This window comes from Sarcophilus harrisii, chromosome 1, assembly GCF_902635505.1.
Source record: "Sarcophilus harrisii chromosome 1, mSarHar1.11, whole genome shotgun sequence".
Classification (NCBI taxonomy): Eukaryota; Metazoa; Chordata; class Mammalia; order Dasyuromorphia; family Dasyuridae; genus Sarcophilus; species Sarcophilus harrisii.
In genome coordinates this window covers 284,301,074-284,321,389 of record NC_045426.1, presented here as the reverse complement: position 1 = coordinate 284,321,389, position 20,316 = coordinate 284,301,074, and the positions used below count along the sequence as shown (strand labels likewise).

The window sequence follows — 20,316 nt, the reverse complement described above, 5'->3', positions numbered from 1 at the left end:
GTCCTATTTAAAAAATTTTTTCTTAAGCATTTCATCATGATCATTAAATTTATGTTAGGGGTATGAGAGAGAGAGAGAGAGAGAGAGAGAGAAAATTTGTGTGTGTGTGTGTGTGTGTGTGTGTGTGTATAGTAACAATTATGGGAAGTTTTAGTTGTGATTTGATATTTGATGCACAACAAAATTTATGTCTTATTAAATTAAAAATGTTAGTCCATTGACAAAATATCAAATTTTGAAACAATTAATTTTCATCATGCATTTCTTGAGTATCTATATATTTGTCTTCAATAAATCCATCTTCATCTACCACAAATGAACTTAATTGATCAAATATCATTATATTTTCTTCTGGGTTTGTATCTCGTGTTTTTGGAAGAGAATTGGAGTAAATAGTACAATCTTCATATATATCATCCTCTTGCTCATCCAAGTGACGATGATTGTAGCTAAACAAAAAGTTATACCATGTTGGGCATCTGATGGCAATAAAAATCAGCAGTGAAGTTACCAGGACCACAATTACAACACCAAGAAGAAAAGCCCAGCTTTTACCAAGAGACTCAGATTCTTAAATAGAAAGAGAAAAAGACTTTTATCAGATTGAGAAAAATGAGATAAAAGAAGTCATTACTCCAAATCATGTATTGATTCTTTAATGCTAAAGACTAAGATGCCATCTACCTTTCATTAGGTACAAATTACTGAATCTAAGAAGCTTTTTGAAAACATGGCACTTGATAACATGTACTAACAGCTTTTACAAAATAATAAGATTACCATACCATAGCTATCCTTATAGCTTTTTTCCTGTTGACCATGCCATTCTTACTCATTTTAGGAGTTAGAATGATGAAAATTGATGCATCTGTTATATTTGATTAATTTATTAGCATGAAATTTTTGGTAAATAACAATTTTAATAAAAATTTCAGTAGATTTTCCATATTAAAATTACAATTTTTATAGACTATTTTTTTTCAGAATTTGGTTTTTCATAGAAAAATATCTTCTACCAAAGAGCCATAGCACAAAAATGATTTGATTTAAAAATCAAATATTACTGGGTAGAAGATCAAGTCATCAGTGGGTCAAAAAGTTTCAGGGATAAGAAGAATGCAGGAATGTCTTACTCATAGCTATATCATCTATACCTGCCATCATGTCCTGCACATAGTCAATGCCTATTCAGCATGTGCTGAATTGAATTGGCAGTGAAAATATGGAGCTAGAGAATCTAAATAAGCAGGATAAAGATACCAACATGTTGAAAGTTGTGGGTTGAATAGAGCCTCTTACTTTGTTAAAAGAAAAATTTAATTTGAGAAACCTCTTGTAAAATTGCTTTTCTATTAAAACTTGGATGATGCATTATTTTATAATCCAGTTCTGTCAATAAGTTTTTGATATTAATAAGCAAATGGCAGCACCATTATATAAAAAACCACAAAAAAGGTCCATATTCTCAAGGAGCTTATAGTTTACTGGGGGACTTAGAATTTCTTTTTTACATTTCTAAATACAAAAAGATATCTTTTTCATACACGGTAGAGTTGGATATAAACAATCTGAAAATTTGAGTTTTTAGATAAACTTTTAAATTTGAAAAAATCCAGTATATTACCTGCATTTTTTGTTACGTTGTTCATAGTGTCATTTAAATTTTGAAAAAATGTTGGATTGCCAGAAGACTTGAAATGAATATTAGAAAGTTGAATTATAGGTAAGAGTGATTTTGAATGACATCCATTCTTGTAAAGTGCTACTTTGATGCTGTAGTTTTTCAGGGCAACTGGAGAGCTACACGTTGTGATATTCTCATTTTCTATGAAGAGAATAAGTTAATGAGATAATGTTGATAGGTTTTATTAATAGCAGTTTATGTCTACATGTAATCTCCTTTCATCATGTTCTTTACCTGCCTAGAGATAGTCAAAATAGTGCTTTTTAAAAGGGAGCATACTCTTCAGTTGTTTTAAATAATCTTAAAATAAAAGGGAAGTTGTTATTATAGTTTATATTAAAGTCATACGATGATAGAAATTTAGAACTGGAAGGAATCTGGCCCATCATCTTAACATTTGCTTTTTATTAATGAATGTACAGACATTTTAATTCTCTAAATTCATATTTGGTTGGTAGCAGACTGGATACCAAAGTCAAAAGTCTCTGAGTTCTACTACAATGTTTCTTCCACCATATTATACTGGGGCTTTTTTGTTAGTTGGGGGAGGTGGGACTTAAGATAAAACTTAAATGCTTAGAGAATCATTAACTGGGGCACTGAGAAATTAAACTGACTTCACCAGGGTCAACTGTCTATTGTACATCACGCACAGCACTTCAACCTAGTTTTTTCTGTCTGTAAATCAGTTTTTTATCTATCATCAAGCTGCTTCTCTTTATTACTTTTATTATAATTTTCATTAAAATAAAGAATTTTATGTAAACATAAAAACAGGGTGTTCAATTGTACTGCTAGAATTGCTACAGATATTTAAATTATTAGATAATGGTTAATAATATGCATTACTTTGCAAATCTAAAGATAACCATAGCATATTTCTATACAGAGTGGGTGATATGACTAATTTTTGGCCAAATGAATATATAGAGGACTATCTACACTCTGAGTCGGTTCAAGTTCACTCATACTACTAGTGTTGTCATAGCAATAAAAACTGTCATCAGAAAATATATAGGGAAGGGTTTGGTCACATTTTCTTTTGTCAATTTTGAAAATTTCCATATAGGGAAATACCCTTGAAAGTTTCTTCTTTGTCATTGTCAGATATTTAATTTACCCCCTCAAAAATCATACTCTAATGCAAATCTTTTAATTCACTTTTTTGTTCACTCTATGAAATAAATCCATGTTCTTTCAAAAACATTAAAGTCATACAATGATAGAAATTTAGAACTGTTCACAGGAATACTTTAAGCTAAAGGACAAGTAGATTACAATTAAGAGAAACTGAGAGCAACCCAAGGTCTTTTGCTTACCATTTTGGATACAGAGCAGATTTTAAAGGAACAATTAGAGATTTTTGAGAAAGGTACAGGATTATCCATTAAGCATGCATTTCATTTAAAGTGGCATTCAAATATCATTTCTAAACCTATAATTCTAAGTGTTTTAAAACAAAATTATATTTTAATTAACATATCATTAAAATCAGACACTCAGTCTACACATATGTAGTTAAGTCAGTATAACTAAAGCATCTACTGTCACTAGTATATCCCACACAGGAAATATATTTTAGAAAAAAATAATCTCAAATGCTAGAAGCATAAAGATATGAAATGTGCAAGCAGCATCACACAAGTTAATTTTTTTGTTTGAGGCAAATAGCATCTAACTTATGTACATATTCATGTTTTGTTATTCACAGTTGCTGCTTTTCACAGTATCTTCTATTCAGATATGAACAAATTCATTGTTTTTACATGATTTATTTTTTAATCTTCTAAGAAATGACAACCTGAAGTGAAAGTCATGTTATTTTTTAAAGAGCTTAATTTTTATAACTTACCTAGCATTACTTTTGAAGTATTCAACCAATCCTGTAAATTACGTAGATTACAAGAGCAGTTCCATGGATTTCCATCTAAAATTATTTTTTCCAGTTGAAATTTTTTTGGAACATCAAAATAACTTATCATATTGTCTTGCAGGTTCAAAGCCATCAGACTTTTTAGAGGTATCAGTGTATAAGGATTCAGCTGAGAGATTTTGTTTTGGCAAAGGCACAATTGTTTTAGTTTATCTAATCCTAAAAAAGCATTCTGTTCAATTGTATCAATAGAATTGCTGCTAATACTTAAAATTTCCAGGTTGGAAAGATTATCAAAACTGTTATTACGTAGGAAAACAATTTTGTTGTTGTTCAGATTGAGTTCATTTAGTAAAACATATGTCTGAAGAATATTTATGTCTGTACTGTTTAGAGTGATTTGGTTATAACTGAGATCTAGTATAGTAATGTTTTTATTTATATTTTGTGGAACTGAAGTCTGGTTCTTTGCAGTGAAGTTATGACTGTCATCCTAAAAAAAGAACAAAAACATATTAACCAGAAAAGAATTAACAACCAAAGATCTCAGATACAAATTGTTCTTCAAAGCTAGAGGGAAGAGGAGCTGGTTTTGAAGAAGGGAAATCCAATAATTAATCTGTTGACATTATGGATTTAAAATAAACATAACAAGCTTCATACATATAAACCACAAAAGACAGATTCTCATTTGTTATATTGATATTACAGTATTCATCAGGTGAATCCTGTAATTTACTGGACTAGCTTACCTTCTGTGAAGCTGCATATATCCTTTGGTCTCTTTCCTTGGACTTAAGTTCTATATTATTGAAATGATACTGTGAGAAAACAGGAGGATAACTCTACTCATGATTTTCCTAGCCCTTTGGATCTTGATGGAAGTCCAAGGGAGAAAAAGACCTGAATATAACTCAAAGATGGAGTTATTTTTATTCAGTTTCTTTTATATCTCATAGGGAGGGTTGGTCTTTCTGAATCTTAGACCCAATCCATAACACATACCTTATTACTTCTGTTACATTAGTATAACAATGATCAGCCTTGTATTTATTTGTAGGTATGCAGGATTACCAAATCATAGGGAATATAGGGAGTTTCTATGTCATCTCAGCAAGAGACCAAAACTCATGACTAGCTCCACAGGAGACGACCCAATTCAGATTCAGTCCTATAAATCAGGATTATTCTCATTATCCTCACTATTGTCACAGACTCTTAACAATACTATTATTATTGATTAATGATTTACAAGAGAAAGACTGTGTATTATTGTATGTCCCACTTCAAGGAAACCCTTTGTATGAAAATCCACATTTATTCAAACAGCCTGTAATGGAAAAAATTCTTTTGGAAAAGGACCTTACCATAATAAAACTTTTAAGAAAACACAATATCAGTCCCATTCTCCCTGCCCCCCCCCCCCAGTAAATAGGTGATTTTAAAAGGCTCCCCATATTTATGAATAAAATGTGCATTTGTCTTGGAATCCATTCCATAGTTCTCTATTTATCCCTTTCCTTCTAAAACTTCATTTCTAGTTTATAGAATGACAGCCATTGGAAAAGTAGAGAAATATTTTTATATCCACATTTTTAGGAACTATAGCTATCATCAAGCAAGCCTTTTAAATCAGCGTAGTTCATGGTTGAATATCTTTAAAAAAAAAAGTTGACTAGATAGATCAAATATAATTTTTGGAAACATTGTTTTGATGTTTTACTATTTCTGTTTTTTTGTTTGTTTGTTTTTTTTTTTAAGCAAGGCAATTAGGGTTAAGTGGCTTGCCCAGGGTTATTCAGCTAATGTCAAGTGTTTGAAGCTGGATTTAAACTCTGATCCTCCTTGTTGCTGGTGCTTGTGCTCTATTCACAGGGTCACCTAGCCGACTACGCTTTCTCTTGCTATAGAACATTCAGCCAGTTGACTCTTTTTTAATAGTCTATTTTCACTTGGCTATCTCCTCACAAGGTCTCATGACAAAAATATAGTTAAGCATTTCAGACTGGCATATTGATCATGTCTGATAGCATATACACCCATAGACTTCCACATTTCTAACAAAAGAGGGAATGTGTGTCTTATCAATCTTCTGCAGTCAAAATTGATTAATACATTGATTATAGTTCTTAAGAGGAAACTCTTTAAGTTTTAGAAACTTCATTGAAAAATTCATACCTCTCATTTCAAAACTTACTGTTTTAAAAGCACAGCTTAGACTTGTTGCTAATAGTGAAAGGTTCCAAAGCAAAATTAAGATGGCTATGATTTTCATCTTTAGAGCCTAAAAGAAAAGAATTTTTTTTTTACATAAAGCTAAGGATTTAGTAATCATTATGCTATTTTATTTAACTTTGCTAGATTCTATTTTAGTTTTTTTCTTAAGATGCATTGATAAAATAAAAGATGCAGCAGTGACCTGTACTTTACCAAGCTAGTACAAATGGCAGTTTTATAGCATTAAGATTATAAACTTGTTAATATAATTTTCATTAAATGTTTGATTAGAATACTTAATCACAGGACCTTTTAAATAATTGGTACTTTTTTACACAGATGGTTGTAATACCATCAGTGTTTAGTTATACAGGAAATGTATTTTGTTTTATGTGGAAACACATTTTTTCACATTAGGAAGAAAGTCTCATGATTTCATTGATAATAGAACATGTGATGTAATGGGGGAAAGTTTTCAACTTAGGATCTGAGCACAGCTCTCTCTTGAATCTAACAGTTAACAGTCTGTGACTGGGCAAGTTAGTCTCTGAGCCTTCAATCTTTAAAAATGAACACAATAATAACATTCATCATGAAAATAAAATTAAATAATCTTTAAAGCCTTTTACAAACCTTTAAGTACCATATAAATGTCAGCAATCATAATTGTTATTGTTATTATGTGTATGCAATGAAAATATATACCTATATCATGTGAGTTCAGTAAATTGTAAGTGATACATATTTCAGTGTTTTGGATGTTCCCTATATTGGGTGCAGATCACAAAACATACATCTTTTTTCGATCTGTGAAATTCTTATTTCTTCTCAGGCTCTTGCAAACAGGCTGATAGTCTTTTTTTTTTTTTTTTTTTTAAGTTCATAAGGTGATAAGCTGAAAGGTACTTTCAAGGCCGTCTAATTCCTCAGTCCCCATTTTTTATATACATAAAAAACCTGAGGCTCAGGGTGGTTAAGTAACAGGATTTCAATCTATTTCCTTTGAATTCAGAGTGCTTTTTCCACTCTGCTACACTTCTCCATTTCTATTATCTCTTCAGTTTCATTACATTACTAACCTACCTTCTTTTCTTACCTACTTTCTTGATAATATATTTTATACCATTTGTTCAAAAAATCATTATTAATAATGCAACCTACCTATATCCACCTAAGCTGCTGCTTTTATTTTTGCATAACCTACAATTTTTATTCTTTGGAAATGATGATGTTCTATGATTCATAGTCATATAGCATCAGGAGAATACTTCAGTATTTTATCATGTAGTTATTCTCTCCAATTGTATAGATCAATGTTATCAAATTCAAGTAGAAATAGGGACTACCATTCTCCCAATTAAAAGATGATCAAAAGGCTGTAAAATCATGCCTATGCTTTGACTTAACAAAATCACTACCAGACATAAATCCCAAGAAAGATTTTTAAAAAGGACAAGGACCTATACGTACAAAGATATTTAGAGCAGCTCTCTTCTTAGGTCAAAGAATTAGAAACTGAGAGGATGGCTCTCAATTGGGGAATGACTGAATAACTTGTGATTTGTGATTATGATGGAATATTATTGTTCATTGGGAAATGATGAGCAGGATGCTCTCAGAAAACCATGGAAAGTCTTCCATGAACCCCACTAAAATGAAATGTACTGTGTATAAAATATAATAATGTGGTATGATCAGCCGTGAATGACTTTCTATTCTCAGCAATATAATAATCCATGACTACTCTAAAGGACAAAAATGCTATCTGTACTCAGAGAAGGAACTGACTGTCTCTAAATACAGATTGAAGCATATTCCTTTTTTAAAATTTATTTTTCTAGAGGGTTTTTTTTGGGGGGGAGTAGATCTATGTCTTTCACAAAAGGACTTTTATGGAAATGTTTTGCATAACTTCACATGTGCCTTAATGGACATGGAGGTGGGGAGGAAGGGAGAGAATCTGAACCTCAATTTTAAAAACAAATGTAAAAAATGTTTTATATGTAACTGGAAGAAATAAAATATTAAATATAAACTCTGTGTTATATACATACACACATGTATATGTATATAACACAGAGTTTATATTTAATATTTTGTTAAATTTTATATATTATTATTATACACACATATACATATATATATATATATATATATATATATATATATAAAACGAAACAGAGTCCACCAAACAATACGTAAGAAGCCTTGTGGACTACATAGTAACTTAGAAAACTGCATATTAACATATCAATTTTCTATTATACATATATATATTTAAATTTTTAATAGCTTTTTATTTACAAGTTATATGCATGGGTAATTTTACAGTACTGACAATTGCCAAACCTTTTGTTCCAATTTTTCCTCTCCTTCCCCCCACCCACTCCCCTAGCTGGCAGGATGACCAATACATGTTAAATATGTTAAAGTATAAATTAAATACAAAATAAATATACATGTCCAAACAGTTATTTTGCTGTACAAAAAGAATCGGACTCTGAAATATTGTATAATTAGCCTGTGAAGGAAATAAAAAATGCAGGCGGGCAAAAATATAGGGATTGGGAATTCAATGTAATGGTTCTTAGTCATCTCCCAGAGTTCTTTTGCTGGATGGAGTTGGTTCAGTTCATTACTGCTCCATTAGAACTGATTTGGTTCATCTCATTGCTGAAGATAGTCAGGTCCATCAGAATTGTATACATGTATATATTTTTTAAGCATTTTCCAATTATATTTTAATCTGGTTCTAAGTACAGCATGTTTGAAATTTTTCATAATTGTATAACCATTGTTCATGTTTTCTGATAGTTTTTCCTTAATGTGTCTACTCAAGATTTTGGAATGTTCCCTCTTGGCATAAAGTATATATAGCAGTGGAATACATGGACTGTTCATCAGTTATTCCTAGTTCCTGCTACAAAGAGTGACCCATTACATTTTCCAAGCTCTGACTATTAGGAAAATATGATTGTTGGAAAAATAGATTTTTGCCTTGAGGAGCAATTGGATGTCAATGAAAGAAGTGTAGTCTCCAAATGCAGTTCAGCCTGCTTTTGTTCAACCAGTTTTTTATCATTTGCAATTCATGTCCAAGATGTTATCAATAAATATTCATCTATTTTGGTTTTCTTTTGGGTTATTAAATACACATACACACACACGTGTATGTAAATATTTGTGTGATATATGTATTTCATTGTGAAGGCTCTTTTTTATTTTGTAGCTTAATTCAGTCAATATGATGTACTCCAAAAAGGGTGTTTTAAAAATCTCTCCATCTAATTATGCCCTAAAAGTTATCAAACTGTGCATACTCTTTGATCCAGCAGTGCTACTACTGGGCTTATACCCCAAAGAGATACTAAAGAAGGGAAAGGGACCTATATGTGCCAAAATGTTTGTGGCAGCCCTGTTTGTAGTGGCTAGAAACTGGAAAATGAATGGATGCCCATCTATTAGAGAATGGTTAGGTAAATTGTGGTATATGAATGTTATGGAATATTATTGTTCTGTAAGAAATGACCAGCAGGATGAATACAGAGAGGCTTGGAGAGACTTACATGAACTGATGCTAAGCGAAATGAACAGAACCAACCAAGAGATCATTATATACTTCAACAATAATACTGTATGAGGATGTATTCTGATGGAAGTGGATTTCTCTGACAAAGAGAAGATCTAACTTGGTTTCAATTGATCAGTGATGGACAGAAGCTACACCCAAAGAAAGAACACTGGAAAATGAATGTAAACTGTTGGCATTTTTGTTTTTCTTCCCAGGTTATTTTTACATTCTGAATCCAATTCTTCCTGTTCAACAAGAGAACTGTTCAGTTCTGAGCACATATATTGTATCTAGGATGTACTGTGACATTTAACATATATAGGATTGCTTGCCATCTGGGGAAGGGAGGGGAAAAATCAGAACAGAAATGAGTGCAAGGGATAATGTTGTAAAAAATTACCCAGGCATGAGTTCTGTCAATAAAAAGTTATAATTATTTAAAAAAAAAAAAAAAAAAAAGAATCTCTCCATCTATATATGAAGGTTTTTTTTTTTTTTAATTTTAGACTGTGCTAGAACAGTTTCCTTGACAATGGTAACCACTTCCACAGGCATGATTCTTTATTTTTTGTTTTGTTTTTTGCTTTATTAGAATTTTTAAAAATTTTATTTACTTTTCAATTTTGAACTTAAAAAACCCCAATAATTCAAGCATTTCCATATGCAAAGTAGAACAGGAAATGAGGATCGTGCATGAAATTGTGAATATAATATAATATACACATAAGTGTATATAGCTTGCTTTTCATTTTAAATATATAATAATTTCAAACTAGCTTTTTAGGCTGTCCTATTCATCTTTGTTTTCTTCTGGCCTTTTAGTTTAGTTTTTTTTTGACAATCCTATCAATAGTCCTGTCTTCTTTTTTCCCACTTTTTCTCCCCATATTAAAAAATAAAAGAAACCTTATAACAAATATGCATAATAAAGAAAAACAAATCCTCACACAGTCCAGTGATTGTATATTATTGTCTCTGTAGGAGCATCTGTACTGATGGATTTAAAGTCAAAGGACTTGGATTTAAATTCAAAATCAGTTCCTCATTATTTCTATGATCTTGGACAAGAGTCCCTCTGAATCTGTTTCTTCATTCACAAAATATGAAGGTTGGACTAAATGATTTCTGTTTCTTTCCAAGTCTAAATCTATGATAAATCAAAGCACTTCATTGGAAGAGAGCCTTTAAAATTGCATTTTGTTTTACTATATGTCAAATACACAATGGATCTTATGCTCTCCAGATTTTTCCAAAATGACTTCATAATAAAATGTTTCCTGCTCCTTAATTTTGTCCTTTATAATTGTCCTTGTTCTCATCAAGAATACTCTTATTATGTGTGGAAACTATACCTATAAAGATTTCATAAAAATGAGAAACTAGTCAGTAAATGCTGTTTTTTTCTTGATTTTTAAAATATCATTCTTGATTTTTTCCCCATTATTTTTAGTTTCTTCCTCACTTTTAGATAGTTTGAAAAATCAGTCACTCCCAGGAGCCCTGCAAAAATTAACTTCATCTGATCCAGAATGGATTTCCACTGTGTAAACTTAGGATCAACTATTTTTTCTAATAATCATTTTTTAAATTAAAGCTTTTTATTTTCAAAATATATACATGGATAATGTTTCAATATTGACCCTTGCAAAACTTAGTATTCCAATTTCTCTCCCCTTCCTCCCATCCTCTCCTCTAGATGGCAAGTAACCCAATATGTTAAACATGGTAAAAGTATATGTTAAATCCAATATATGCATACATATTTGTACAATTATCTTGCTGCACAAGAAAAATCAGATCAAAAAGGAAAAAAAATGAGAAAGAAAATAAAACAGCAAACAAACAAAAAAGCTAATGCTTTGTTGTAATGTGCACTTAGTTCCCACAGTCCTCTCTCTATGTAAATGGTTCTCTGAATCCTCTCCTTGTCCAACATCATTTTTTAAAGTGTCATTTGCAGCTTCTCATAAAGTACATAAGTTTTTTCCTCTTAGTCAAATCTTTTTTTAAAAAAATTTATTTTTTTCAATCAGTAAAAATTCACTTTCCTTTCCAGTGACACTGTGTCCCAAATAAGAATGAAAGAAAAACAAATGCCTGTTATAAAAACATGTATTTTTATTCAAGTAAAACATTCTTGCATTGACAGTGTTCAAAAAGATGGATGTTTCATCATTAGTTCTGTGGAATTATAATAGTTGTTCATTTTGCTGATCAGAGTTCCTAATTCAAAATCTTTCTTATTATTGTTATTATATGTTATCCTGTTTCTATTCATTTCACCTTGCATCAGTTCATTCCCCAATTTATAGACATCATTTCAGATTCCCATTCTTTGTCACCTCAAAAAAAGCTATAAATATTTTTGAACATCTTTGGAGTTTTTGTTTAGGACTAATCCCTCACTTATTTTGCCCTTCCTGTAATTCCTACTTTGCTTTATCCCCTTATCCTCTTTCTCTATTGAATGAAATGAGTGTGTGGGGAGGGAGAAAGGGAGGGAAGAAAAGGGGAGAGAGAGAGAGAGAGAGAGAGAGAGCACAAAAACAACTGACCTGGAAGATTCATAAGAAAAAAATTAATCATCAGACCACCTAAATGGTGGAACTGAACTGAAGAGCAGTTTCAGTTTTACCTTTGACCAATTCATTTGAGAGTGAGGTTGAAGTGTCATCTGTTTTCCCTAGCTCCTTTTGTAAATATGTCTGTCTTATACATCTGATTATTTAAGATAATTTCCCATAACCTTTCTTTCATTTCTCCTCTTGACTGCAACGTATTTCTTTCTCTCTCTTTTTTTTTTTTTCCTTAGGAATATCAAGCCGGTTAATAGCTTCTGTTAGGAACCATTCCTAGGCTTGTCTAATTTAACTTCTTTTATCTGTGTCCCCTGATGATGATAGGGTTCCGAAGGGACACTTATCATCTACCTATATTCAAATGTAAACAGTTTGTCCTTATTTAGCCCTTTATCATTGTTCATTTGTATTTGTCATTTTGTTTTTCTCTTAACCCTTGTGTTAAGGGTTTTTTTTGTTTGTTTTTTTAGCTTCAGTCTTTTCCCCAGGAAGTCTTGATTGTTCTCTACTGATTATTCTTAGTTTTGTTAAGTAAATTATTCTTGGCTGTAAGCCTATAGCCTTTGCCTTTTGAAATACTGTATTCCAAGCCTTTTTTTTGCTTTTTAATGGTAATGGCATTTAAATTGTGTGTGTTCTCAACTGTGGTTCTTTGGTCCTTGAATTGTTTGTCTGATTAAAATAAGTGACTGCTAGATTATATTAAAACTTTGACCTCTTGTTCTACGAAATGTGGACAGTTTTAAAATTTCTTGAAATATAATATCTAGGATTCTTTTTTTTTACTTATAGCATTTAGATAGTCCAATGACTCTTAATTTTTTTCTTCATCTTCTTTCCAAGTCAGTTGTTTCTGTTATGAGAAATCTTAAATTTTCTTCCATTTTTGTTCAGTCTTTTGATTTGGCTTTAATTTTTTTTATTGATGGATGATGTCACTGACTTCTTTTTGTTCCATTCTAATTTTAGAAAGTTTATAACTTGAGCAAGATTTTGTAATTTTTCTATTTTTGTAATTTTACGTTTTTATGTTTAGGCAACATATTCAAGAAATTTTTTCTCATGTATTTAATTCCATAGACCTACTAGAATAGAAAGACATAAGAAATCATGAATAAGTGGGAAGGAAATGAGTGATTTGATAAATAATCATACTTTATATTGTGAAAATATGAAAGCATAAATGGTACGAGTTCTTCCACATTCCAATCTATCCTCCATTTAGTTGCCAAAACAATCTTCATGTGTTGTTTTACAGCCCTCTCACTAAGTAAATTCCACTGGCTCCTTTTTACCCCCCAAATATAAAATCCCTATTTTACATTAAAGCCCTTTACAATCTGGTCTCTTCGTACATTGTAAGTCTTTTTACATTATTATATTTTAATTATTATACACTTTAATATTTCAGAAGGCAAATTTACCCCACAAAACTGAATATAATCATGTAGGGAGAAAATGAAATAAAGGGTTTCCAAATTTTCCCAAGGAAAAGACTGGGAAGAGAGACTTAGAATTCAAATATAGAAGTTAAAAAAAATAAAGGTAAACATAAATGAAAAATTATGTAGTGCTAAACAAGGACAAACTGTTTACATTCTAATATAGAGATGTGGTAATGTGTAAGATTAGACAGAAGTATACTAGATAAGGTATGGGGATGCTTTTCTTAAGTCTTGATGTTCTTGAGAAAGGGGGAGAGAAATGTACTCATTGGAGGAGAAAAAGGAAGGGTTAGAGAAATTTATCTCGCATGATCAGAATGAGCAATTAAACATTTAGATGTTTAATTGCTCATCCTGATCATAAACAAGGAGAGGCCTTGGTACTTGAACCTCATTCTCATCTGAACAGTTATTTTTTTTTTTTTATATGGTGCTTTGTGCTTTTTTTTTTTTTTTTCAATTGTAGCACTTTTATTTTTCCTTAGACCTTGAATTATTGGGCATTACAGTTTTCAACTCAGTGGAAGAATATATTAATACACACACATACACACAGTTGAATGCAGAAATGAATTTCACTCAGCAGGAAAATAGGGTAAAGGAAAAGGTGGGATGGTAAAGAGATTAAATTATGAAAGAGATTAGTCCTAAGCAAAACAAATAAAATCCTAAAGCCGTACAAAAATGTTATAGTTCTTTTTGAGGTGGCAAAGAATAAGAATCTGAAGGATGCCTACACATTGTAGAATGGATGAACAAGTTCTGATTTATAAATGTGATGAAATACAAAATGGAAAATGTTTGATAAACAACTTTGAAAGAATTAAGAATTCTACTCAGTGTAATAACCAACCATAATTCTAGAGAACTAATGATATAACATCGTACCCAATTCTTAATAGGGTTTGTTTTTCTTTTATTTCCACTTGGGGGCGGGGTGATACAGGATAGAGGGAAAGAAGGGGAATTTAACAGTTTGAAAAAATATATGTAATTAAAAAAAAATCCTTGGTAACTGAACATTTTTAGTTGAGGGACATCAGAAGCTAGATTTTAGAGGGTGAGTTAGAGGAAAGAAAATACAGGCATAAAGAGTATGTGTGTATGTGTGTGTGTGTGTGTGTGTGTGTGTGTGTGTATATATTGCCAGTTTGAAAAAAAAAAAAAGATGCAGGATAAAAACTTGAGATAGTGGGTTTTTTTAAAGGAGTACCAGAAATCTTTCTTACTTAATTTTCTTTTTTTTAATTTTTTATTATTATTATTATTATTATTATTTAATAGCCTTTTATTTACAAGTTATATGCATGGGTAACTTTACAGCGTTAACAATTGCCAAACCTCTTGTTCCAATTTTTCACCTCTTACCCCCCACCCCCTCCCCTAGATGGCAGGATGACCAGTCTTACTTAATTTTCAATCAGATACTTTCTAATTGAGTTAATATAGTCTGGTATATGGATTCTTAAAACTATTTTTATGTCATGGACCCCCTTGCCCATTGATGAACATTATGGATCCTTTCTAAGGATGATTTTTTAAATGAATAAAATAAAATACATAGTGTAATAACAGAGGAAATACATTTCATTAAAATATTCAGTTTTTTTTTTTTGTTTTTTTGTTTTTTTTTTTAAGGAACCCAACTCCAATTGACAGACCTCTTAGTGTAAGGTTAAGAATCCTTAATCTAGCTGGGACTAGAATATTTTTACATTAGATCGTGAAGGTATAATGATGTGGGAAAGATTCCTATCTTTGATTCCCAAACCCCTCTAGTGAATGTAATTACCCTTTGACTCACAAATCCTGGTCCCTTTGAATTCCAGTAGAAGATCTGGACCTGTCCCAGCCCCGACCGGATCTGACCAAACTTTGGGGCTACACCCAAAAGCCCCTCCAACTAAGTCTCCTATTATAAAAGGGCCACGCTGGGAAACCCTCTTTGCAGAGATTCCAAACATGCTAGCCATGTGAGGTCCCTCTGTCCACTGGACCCTCTGTCCAGTGCCCTCCTGATCTCTACCTTCACCTATCTCCTTACTTCCAAACACAATAATAAACCTCTTTTATCAATCTAGCTCTCGGGCTAATAAATGCTTTTATTGGGGACTCGCCCTGCTACTAGACTTCATTTACCGCCGTATTCTTGCGCCGAATCCAAGGGGGTTGCAGGGGAGCTCTGTTTGACTTCCTGTACCCCAAACCTGTCATTAGACCTCAACTAAACTCTGATCTCATTTAGGTACCCCCAAATCTAGACCTCAACAATAATACTAGTAATTACAATGTTAAATAGGGCCCAGAATCTTTTGCTATATTTAGAGATAGTAAAAATTTCCATTTCTTTCTTCCTTTAAAGAACTTTCATTTCTAAATAACTAAAAGGTTTTTTCCCCCTTTATTTTAGTATTTGGATTTTTTTTTTTTTTTGGTAGTGTATGTGGGGAGGTATTAGAGTGATTGCTATACTGTTAGAGTAAATACTAATTTCTGTTGATCTTGGTAACTTACAGAAAACCACAGAGGCAGTAAGTAGTACACCAATAATAAGCTAGGAATAATCACATGCCACTTTGGGTGGTTGTCTTAATAACCAAATTATATTGACCAAAGAACTAGTATGTCCCTAAGAGAAGATTTAACCAAGAAAAACAATTCTTTTAGTGAAGTAGACATAGTTATCATATTTTATCTAGTCCCAAAAGAATAAATTTCATCACCAAATAGATCATGCTAGAGTCATGGGATGTTTTATTTTTATACTCCTTAGTCATTTTGAAGTGCCCTTTGCATATATGAACTCAATAATATTGATCATTTGGAATAATTTTCATTACATGACCTAATTCTGTTTCTTTATACATATCCTATGACACTAGTTTAAAAAGAGCACATTCAGTACATGTTTAGTGAGATGTAGAAAGAAATGGTTTTTTATATTATGTTTTTAAGTACAAATTCCTTGAATCTTTTAATTGTTTATGTAAGAAGGTATTATTTAGTAAAGATAGGTAGCAACGAGTTTGTTTGGGTAAGTAAAAAGAATTTTTAAAGTTAATTATAACAAATTTCCTTTATAAGAATTTTAGAGATAATTTAAATTAAAAAAACGATTTCTTCCTGCCTAAGTAACTTCAAAAATCATTTTAATTGTTTAAAAAAGTTTATGAAAAAGTTTCCTACAAGAGTAGGGAAAAAAATCAAAACATTGATTTTTAGAAAAGAAAAGTAATTGTTTTGTATTCATGAATAATTTTATGAGGAAAATGTTCTATTACTTGTGTTCAAGGTTCATGTCCCTTTTGACGATATAAAAGTACAATTTTATTTCTAACCTGTTCCTAAACCAGTGTCTTAAAATGCACTTAACAGCATAGTATGTAATTATTGTATTTTTAAAAAAATCTACAAGTAGTATAGGCACTTACCTTTATTTTTTCTTGAAATGAGATATATTGAGATCTTGTATTATTCCTTTTCCTCCATTAAAAGAAGTTATATGTTGTAACAGTATTTCACTTTGTTTTAACCTTTGGACTTAATGATTAAAAAAAAAAAAAAAAAAAGGAGAGGCCAGGGCTTCTTTAGCAAAAGATTGACTAGAAGCATAGTTTCTTAAGATTATCATTGACAATACCCAGTTTAGCAAGTAATGTGTTGTGGAACATGTTCATACTTCTAATCACTAATGAACCATCTCTTTGAATAAATGATATGTAAAAATAATATAACCATGAGAAAAGTTATACTTGGAATATATAGATGCCCCAGTACTTAAAAGAACAGTTTTTGGATATTTGCTATCAGGAAATGTTACCAAGTTTTCTCATCCATTTAGTTTCACCTTAGTAAAATGCTCATTTTTGTGACAGAGGCATACATATATATTGTATAAATATAATCTGAGAGAGTAGAATTACACTTCACTATGAAAGGGAAAAAAAGTTCTGGGTTTTAATTACATTTATTACATTTTTACTCTGCATGGTCAGTCATTATATGCTCACTCAGAAATTATACCACCTTTCTACTCTATAGTTTAACATCAATAAAGTGACATTAGTATTAATTTTCATTTATGTATTACAAACATCTGAGAAGTGAACATAGGCAGAGTAACTAATAGTGAAAGTGTAGTGGATCCAGTGACATGTAAAATATAAAAGTATTGATCATTTATGACTCATTGAGTGAAATGTCATGGAAAAATTTCTGGTCTAAAAAAATGGGACAGCATATGTCTTTGTAGGATAAAGGTTCAAAGTTAAAAATTCTATTTTTTATAAAATGTATGTAAATCTAACACCTTTCCTATCACAGACTAAAAAGTTTTGAGGGACCTTGGAAGTCATCTAATCCATTCACTTTATTTTTATAGATGCAGAAATCCAAAGGGGTAAGTGCTTTTTGCAGTATCACATGAGTAGAATATGATGGAAACTGGGATTTGAACTCATCCCTTCTGACTCAAAATACTATTCACCATACCATACTGCCTACTGGTCTCCCCCTCAGTGGGTCAGAATTATGCAGTTGCCTGCTTGCTTCTGTACTTATTCCTTAATCACTACATAGTCTAAGACCCAATTAATTGATCAGTCCATGTCTTAGACTAACCTCGCTACCACACACCCAACTCCATCTTAATCCTACTGTGACTCAAATCCTCTCCTCAGTACTCACTGGATGACTCACTGTGACTCATCATTGAGTGGTGTGTGACAGAGCTGCTAGTTGGATTCCTGTTCCTATTCTGGGATCTCTTCTTGAACTAATATGTAGCATCAGGCAGGTGCTCACTCAGCACTAGATCTAGAAGGGTCCTCAAAGCATGTTCTTTATTAGACCCCATCTCGATATCTGTCTCCTTATGCCAACTTAGGCTGGAAAAATGTTAAAAAAATTTTTTTTCTTGGATTTCCTCTGGTGTATTTTCTAGATTTTTGTAGAGTAGTTGGGGGAAGTTTATATTACTTTCATCTACTGTTTCAATTTGGTTGGTCTCTAACAGATTTCAAACTATAATATATGTCTTTTTCCAATTTTGTAGTTTAAACTTCATTTTTTATTTTATTGGGAATTGTAGAGGCATGGAGACAAATAAGGTTGTGTGACTTTCCCCAGTCATCCAACTAGTAAATGTCTGAGAGCAGATTTGAATTGGGGTTCTCCTGACTCCAGGGTTGGTTCTCCTTTATCACCTAGCTACCTCATATTTTGTAAATAGAAAGTGTGTATATGTTTTAGCCAAGAATTTAGAACCAATATTGATAATTGTCTTTGACTTGATTTTTCTTACCTTTTAGTATTGCCTTCTTTTATATTGTTATGGTCATTGTGTATATTCCTTTGCTTTTGCCTTTGAATTGGTTTACCAGACAAGGCACATAGTCAGACTTGATCTTTAGGAAGATTTTGGTAGCTGTGTAAAAGATGAAGAAAGGAGAAACAGAGTCTAGTTAGGATGCTATCATGAACAGAGAGAAGACAGATTTTAGACTTATTGCAAAGGTTGAATTTACTTTTTTCTTTTCTTTTTATAATTTAATTTTAACATTATAAAAAATTGTGAGCTCCAAATTCTTTCCCTTGATCCCATTCCTTTACTATTCATTGAAGAAGACAAGCAAGCTAATTACACATGTGAAGTCATACAAAACATTTCCATATTAACCATATTGGAACAAAAAAGCAAGAACAATAAAGTTTAAAAAGATATAATATGTATATAAAATATGCATATATATAAATATTTAATGAAACATATATATATATATATATACATACACTCAAGCTTCATTCATTAATTCTCTCTCTGAAAATGGATAGCATTTGTTGAGTGGTTTTGAAATTTTATGATCAGAGTAGCTAAGTTTGTCATTATTACAATATTGTTACTATGTACACTATGCTAGTTCTGTTTATTTCACTTTGCATCAATTCTTGTAAGTCTTCCCAGTCTTTTTTCCTAAAACCATCCTGCTTGCCATTTCTTATAGAACAATAATATTCTATTACAATCATATGCCAGAACTTATTTCACCATTCCTCAATTGATCGGCATACTTCTCATTTTCTAATTCTTTGCCACCACAAGAGAGCTGCTATGGATATTTTTGTACATATAGGTCCTTTTCCCATTTTTTTCATCTCTTTGGGATAATTTGGGCATAGTTTCATAATTGTTCTCCAAAATGGTTAAGCCAGTTCACAATTCCATCAACAATAGAGTAGAGTCCCAGTTTTTCCATACCTCCTCCAGGATTTGTCAGGGTTTTTTCTTGTCATGTTAGCCAGTTTAATAGGTGTGAGGTTATTTTATCTCATTTATTTTGATTTATATTTGTATTTTATAATTGTTAGTGATATAGACCATTTGACTTCATAGCTTTTTTCATAGTCTTTTTCTGAAAACTGCCTGTTCAGGTCCTTTGACCATTTATCAATTGAAAAATAGCTCTATGAAATTGAGAAAAGAGGCCTTTAAAAGAAAAAGCTGTAAAAATTTTTATCTCATTTCCTGCTTTACTTGTAATTTTGGCTGTTTTGGTTTTATTTATAATTTTACAAAGCTTTTAGGCTCTTCTAGATGTATATACTATTCCCTCTTTAATGATAAGAGTAAGGTTCCAACAGTACTAACCCTCCTCTTTCACTTCTTCTACGTTCATTCTTCCTCTCCTCATTTATGAAATAATTGCTCTTTTTTACTTCACCTTATCCAATTTTATTTTTTAGAATCAACCCATCTTACTCTGCCCAAGCCTTTCTTTCAAACTACCCAAATAATGATGTTATTCTTAAGAATACTGATAATATTTTTACATATAAGAAGTAAACAATTTGGCCTTAAGTGCTTTATAATTAGTCTTTAATGTTTACTTTATGTTTCTCCTAAATCTTTTAAATCAGATTTTCCATTAAATTCTGATCTTTGTCACAAA

General features: G+C 31.4%; 2 protein-coding genes across 6 annotated transcripts in view; one reads left to right on the top strand and one right to left on the bottom strand.

The window, feature by feature from the left end:
• IFT74 (intraflagellar transport 74) overlaps nt 1-20,316 on the top strand; it is a 229,399-nt gene that overhangs the window by 114,581 nt on the left and 94,502 nt on the right. The gene's annotated exons all lie outside the window — the stretch shown is intronic.
• On the bottom strand, nt 245-16,897 carry LRRC19 (leucine rich repeat containing 19). Its single transcript, XM_012544039.3, has 5 exons — nt 16,801-16,897; nt 5,755-5,841; nt 3,537-4,050; nt 1,625-1,825; nt 245-570 (listed from the first exon to the last, which is right to left on the bottom strand). The coding sequence occupies exons 2-5, from the start codon at nt 5,830-5,832 to the stop codon at nt 245-247; spliced, it is 1,119 nt and encodes a 372-aa protein (XP_012399493.1). The 5' UTR covers nt 5,833-5,841; nt 16,801-16,897.